General features: G+C 67.1%; 1 protein-coding gene across 1 annotated transcript in view; it reads left to right on the forward strand.

Annotated features, from left to right (window-relative positions):
• The window catches only part of BCAM (basal cell adhesion molecule (Lutheran blood group)), a 47075-nt gene extending 41639 nt beyond the window's left edge, over nt 1–5436 (forward strand). Inside the window, exons 10-16 of the mRNA XM_029913769.1 lie at nt 277–418; nt 1502–1629; nt 2811–2949; nt 3159–3197; nt 4545–4692; nt 4940–5060; nt 5392–5436. Coding sequence (XP_029769629.1) covers nt 277–418; nt 1502–1629; nt 2811–2949; nt 3159–3197; nt 4545–4692; nt 4940–5060; nt 5392–5397 — 723 coding nt within the window. The 3' untranslated portion in view covers nt 5398–5436. The remainder of the gene's footprint in view (nt 1–276; nt 419–1501; nt 1630–2810; nt 2950–3158; nt 3198–4544; nt 4693–4939; nt 5061–5391) is intronic.

The following is a 5436-nucleotide window of genomic DNA, read 5'->3' on the forward strand; positions in this document are numbered from 1 at the left end:
GGCTGTTTATACAGGGATCCCTCGCCTGGCACTGAGATGCAGCCGCCCCTGGGGTGAAATGAGGCAGAAATCTCACAAACTGATTTTTCTGGATAAGAGCTGATTTTGGGGAACCTGCTCCTACTGAGCCCCCACCCCACTCCCTGCCACATAGCACCCCTAGTACCACATGGGGGCATTGGAGCCAGCTCTGACTGCCAGGGCAGAGCGCCCCCTACTGAGCTCCCACCCTGCTCTGTGCAGCACAGCGCCCCCTAGTGTCCTCTCTCATTGCAGGGCAAGGAGCGAGTGGCTCACGGTGGCACCCACACCCTGCACTCGGTCTCGTACCACATGGCCGGCACTTACACCTGCGAGGCCTCCGTGCCCAGCGTGCCGGGGCTGCAGCGGGACCAGACCGTCCAGGTTACCGTGGAAGGTACGGAGCTCCCCCCCCGGTGCACAGATGTGGGGCATGCCCCCCAGCTGGGACAGGGCATGGGATGGCAGTACAGGGGCTAGGGTGGCAGATCTGTAGGGTCTACACAGCACGGCCTATTCAAATCAACGTTGAATTCCCAAGGCCTCGTCTCCAGCAGGGCAGCTAGCGCCGCGTCGCTCTCTGGGCAGAGCCCCCAGTGTGGACGCAGCGTAAGCCTGACGGCAGAGCCGCACCACCTCCTGCAAGGACGTTAGCGATGCCGGCAGCAGCGCGGCCGCATCTACACCAGGGGATGGGGGTGTTTGCCAGCAAAGCCGTGCGCCGAGGAGCTGGATTTTTCACGCCCCTGACAGACGGGATGGGGCCCAGGGGGTGAGAGCAGCAGGGAACACACGGAGGGTCGCCTGGTACCGTCGAGCATTGGCAGAGCCCGTGTGGGCAGGAGCGTCAGACCAAGAATCCACCCTCCAGACATGTGCTCTGGCATCTCCGCCGCCTCCGTGTAGACCTCTGATCCTCCATGTCCGCCCATGGAGCATTGTGGGCGCAGACTTGTTCATTCAGACTTATCAGTTCTAGCCTCTCCTCGCCCCCCGCCTGCCCTGCTGTGCCGGACAAAGCTGGTTGTCCTGTATCCCCCCAGGGGGTGACAGGAACAGGCCCCGGCTCAGAACCATACAGCAGGGGGCTGTGCCTGGGGAGCCCTGGAGTGTCTGGGTGCTGTGGTGGGGGGGGGGGTATTCCAGGCTGGGGGGCGCAGGGCCCTGGGGTGTCCCCTTATGGGACAGGGGGCAGTGATGCCCAGGGAGAGGGGCAGGGTTGGGGGTGTCCAGGAACCTGGGGATGCATGGTGGGGCTCCCTGGGGTCAGGAACTGGAGTGGGGGGGATGCCAGGTGGCAGCATGGGAGGGGTCCGTGCCAGGGCAGCTGGGGGCTGGTACCCGGGGAGGAGCAGTGGCAGGAGAGCAGGGGGCATGTCTCTGGGGCCAGCGGGGGGTCCCTGGGTGCAGGGAGCTGGGGGGGCAGAGTTGACGTGGGGCCCAGGGGATGTCCCCTTCTCTGACTTTGCCCCTTCCCCAGGGAAGCCGGAGATGGAGGAGCGCCTGACCCAGCACCAGCTCCCGGCCGAGGGGCAGCGCATCCACCTGACCTGCTCCGCTGTGGGACACCCCGAGCCGGAGCTCAGCTGGAGCCTGCCGGGGGTGAAGGTGAGGGGGCAGGGGGAGGGAACCAGGTGCAGCGGGGGGTTCAGGGGGCTGGTACCTAGGGAGGGCAGAGTTGGATGCTGCAGGGGTGTGTCTCGGAGCATGGCCCGGGGTGGTGGGGAGGGTATGGGGGCACAGAATGGGGCGGTCCCTGTAGAGCAGCCCCCTCCTGCGTGCCCCCACTGCACACACACACACACCCCCCGAGCCTGGGCTGCTCCCCGCCCTGGCAGCGAGCTCCCCTCTTCCCCCCCCCAGGCCCAGCTGTTCCAGTGACAGCTGCACTGTCGGCAGCTTCAGAGGAGTCAAGCATTCGTGACCGAGCTGGGCCTGGGAACCGGGGGCGGGGGGCGGGGGGGGGCAGCACTGGGTGGCCACACGGGGGTCATGACCTTCCCCCTCACCCCCAGGACCCAGGTCTCACAGCACTCCCCCCCCCACCCCCTGCTGCCTCTCTGCAGAGCCCTTGTGAAGCGGGTCTCGGCCTGGCGGGGGCGGTGTTTGCAGAGGGCACGTGTGGGGGTGACACCCCCTGTGCTGCACACACAGCCGTGTGAGGCAGCACAATTCGAGCCCCCCCGACCATATGTGCTGGAGGCGGGCACTTGATTTACTGCTCCGTCCCGGGGTGACTGCCAGTGACCCCCCCCCCCCCCCCCGAGCCCTGAACAGCCAGACAGGGCAGCAGGGCAGGAAGAGCCCCAAAGGGGAGGGGCACTTGGGGGGCAGAGGAGTTGGGGGAGGTGCATAGAGCTGGGGGGCAGCAGGGAGGATCTGGGCCCCCTGGTGCTGGGATGTGTACCTGCCCCCAAAGGTGTGTCTACACGGCCCACTGAGCCTGGGCTGTGACTCAGGTTTGAGCCCAAGCCCCTGCTTCTGTCCACATACAAACTGGTCTGACTCGGGTCAGCGAGTGCTCGGGACCCAGGTCTTAGGGCTCTGCTGGGGGTGGGGGAGAGCCCCCGTCGCAGGCTGTGAGGGTCCAAACCCCGCAGTGTGGACACAGGTTACGCTGCAGCCCTGAGGCAGAAGGGCTGTGCGGCTGTGATGCTCGGGGGTTGGAAACAGCGAGTCCACAGGCCCGGTGTCAGCGAGCAGCGCAGACACCCCCAGAGGGGCAGGGTCCCCACAGGGCCGTGTCCAGAGCTGGGAGAGGGTCCCTCACTGCCCCTGTCTCCCCTCAGCCGGTGGTGAGTGGCACGGGGAACCGGGTGACGAGCGAGGTGATGGTGGAGGTGACAGCGGCACTGGCCAAGTCCGGGATCTGGTGCCAGGCCAGGAACCGGTTCGGGGAGGCCACGCAGAACTTCACCCTGGAGATCGGTGAGTGGGGGGTGGGATCGGGGCTGCAGGGGGGAGATCTGGGGAGATGAGTGGGGGCAGGTAGCTGGGGGGACAGGGGTGGTCAGGGTGGGGCAGCGGGGTGGGGGTCAGGAAGGGGTAGCAGGGAAACAGAGCAGGAGGTAATTGGGAGGTGAGGGGGCATCTCTCCATCTGGGCACTGACCTGTCTGTCTTTCCCTCCCGTGGCAGAACCCCCAGCAGCTACCCCCTCCTCTTCCCCCCCGGCAGGTGAGTGCCCCTTTCCCATGGGGCTGGTTGGGGGGTGATGCCTGAAGCAGCTGTGCCCCCCAGGCAGTGTCTGGCACCATGGGGGTGGAGTCCCAGTGCTAGAGCCCCAGGGGGTTCTGGGGGTCCTGCCCCCACTAATCCCCTTCTCCCTCTCGTTCATGCTGCCCAGGGGACGCCGTGCTCCGGACAGGTGGGTGTTTAACCCTATTGGGTGCCAAGCCCAGAACTGCCCAGGTGGGCGTGGGGCAAAGACGGGACCCCTTTGTCTCCCCGCAGTGGGGCTCTCTGATCCCTGGGGCGGGGGGGAGAGCATGTGTAGGGGACTCTAGACGGTTTAGTCACTGGTGTGCACCTGGGCATCCTGGTCTGTCTCCATCACCCCCCGTCCAGCCGCGGCACTTGGCGCCTTGCTCCTTCCCCAGAAACAGAGTCCAAACGAAACCCCAAAGTCATGGGGCCCGAGGGCCAGGCCTGTGACCCCGATCTGGGCCCACCAGCCATTGTCCTCACGCGCGTAGTCAGGTAGCCCCAGGTCCTCTCGGCTCTTGTGTTCCAGCCACAGCCTGTCAGCTCCCCCTGCGACTCCTACCTTGGCCTGGTCCCAGCATCCGTCACAGGCTGCGCTCGCCTGGCCTTTCTTGGGGATTGGCCTTGCATGGGGCTGCATAGACCCTTCGGCCCCCTGCTCATCGCCCTCAGGCCTTCCTGCTATAGGAACCTCGTTGGCCTGCTTCTCCCCAGCTGGGTCTGATCCGTAATCACATGTCTCCCTCCTGGTGTCAGAATGGGCTAAGCGGGCTCCCCTATCATTGCGGCCTGGGTTAGACACCCCATCACAGGGACCCAGGCGTCCGGGCTCACCCCCTTTCCAACAGTGGGGGGTTCTGAGCCCCAGGGGGCAGCACTGCTGGGGGGGGAGAGCGTAGGGGACCCAGGCATCCAGGCTCACCACCTCCTCTCTCCCCGCAGTGGCGGGTTCTGAGCCCCAGGGGGCAGCAGTGTGTGTGGGGAGGGAGCGTAGGGGACCCGGCGACCGGGCTCACCTCCCCCTCTCTCCCCGCAGTGGCGGGTTCTGAGCCCGAGGGGGCAGCAGTGTGTGTGTGGGGGGGGGAGCGTAGGGGACCCAGGCGTCTGGGCTCACCACCCCCTCTCTCCCTGCAGTGGGGGGCTCTGAGCCCCAGGGAGCAGCAGCGTGTGGGGGGGGGGAGCGTAGGGGACCCGGCGTCCGGGCTCACTGCCCCGTCTCTCCCCACAGTGGGGGGCTCTGAGCCCCGGGCGCAGCAGTGCTGGGGGGGGGAGCATAGGGGACCCAGGCGTCCGGGCTCACCTCCCCCTCTCTCCCCGCAGTGGGGGGCTCTGAGCCCCAGGGTGGCAGCGGTGCTGCGGTTGTGGCTGTCGTGGTCTGTGTCCTGCTGCTCCTGCTCATCGTCGGCTTCTTTTACTGCATGCAGCGCCGGGGACACCTGCACTGTGGGGCCGGGGAGAAGAGATCACTGTGAGTGACACCCCCAACTCCCACAGCCCCCCCCCACCAGAACACCCCTCCCCCCTCGACTGCATACAGCGCGGGAACACCTGCCCTGGGGTGGGGGGGAGATTGTTGAGAACCTTCCTCCCCCTCTCCCTCCCCCTGCCGGGGGGGCAGATATCCCTGTATGAGCCCCCCCATGCCCACCCCCTCTGTTTCCCTTGTCCCCCGTCTGTCTGCGCCCCACGGGGCTCACCCTCCATCCATCCCACAGGACACCCAAGGAAGGCGGCGCAGAGGACCCGGCTGTGGAGATGAAGACGGACAAACGGAACGAGCAGACGGGGCTGCTGAGCCCGAGCGGGGGCGGTGGGGGGGGCGATGGGGGCCACGAGGTGAGCCGGGGGGCACTGCTGGGGGCAGCATGAGGTGAGATGGGTGGAGGGCCCTGGGTGGGCAGCGGGAGGGAGGGGGAGGCCTGAGGTGGGGGGGCTGCGACTTTGGAGATAGAGGGGAGGATGGGGGAGACCCTCCCTTGGGGGGCTGGGCGGAGACCCTGGCGGAGTTGGGAGGACACTGTCCTCTAAGCCAGGGAGTCATGGGGGGAGGGGGGAGAAGGAGAGGTTGGACCCGGGTTGTCACTGGCTGGGGTGGGGTGGAGGCTGCCGGTGGGGGATGGGTTTGGGACATGGGGTCAGTGTGTGATTCTCCCCTCCCCCCGCCCAGTGCTGAGCCCTGCCCCCAGAGGTCGGCTGTACCGGGAACCCCCCC

Source organism: Terrapene carolina, unplaced genomic scaffold, assembly GCF_002925995.2.
Source record: "Terrapene carolina triunguis isolate 2854851 unplaced genomic scaffold, T_m_triunguis-2.0 Scaffold898, whole genome shotgun sequence".
In the NCBI taxonomy this organism is placed as follows: Eukaryota; Metazoa; Chordata; order Testudines; family Emydidae; genus Terrapene; species Terrapene triunguis.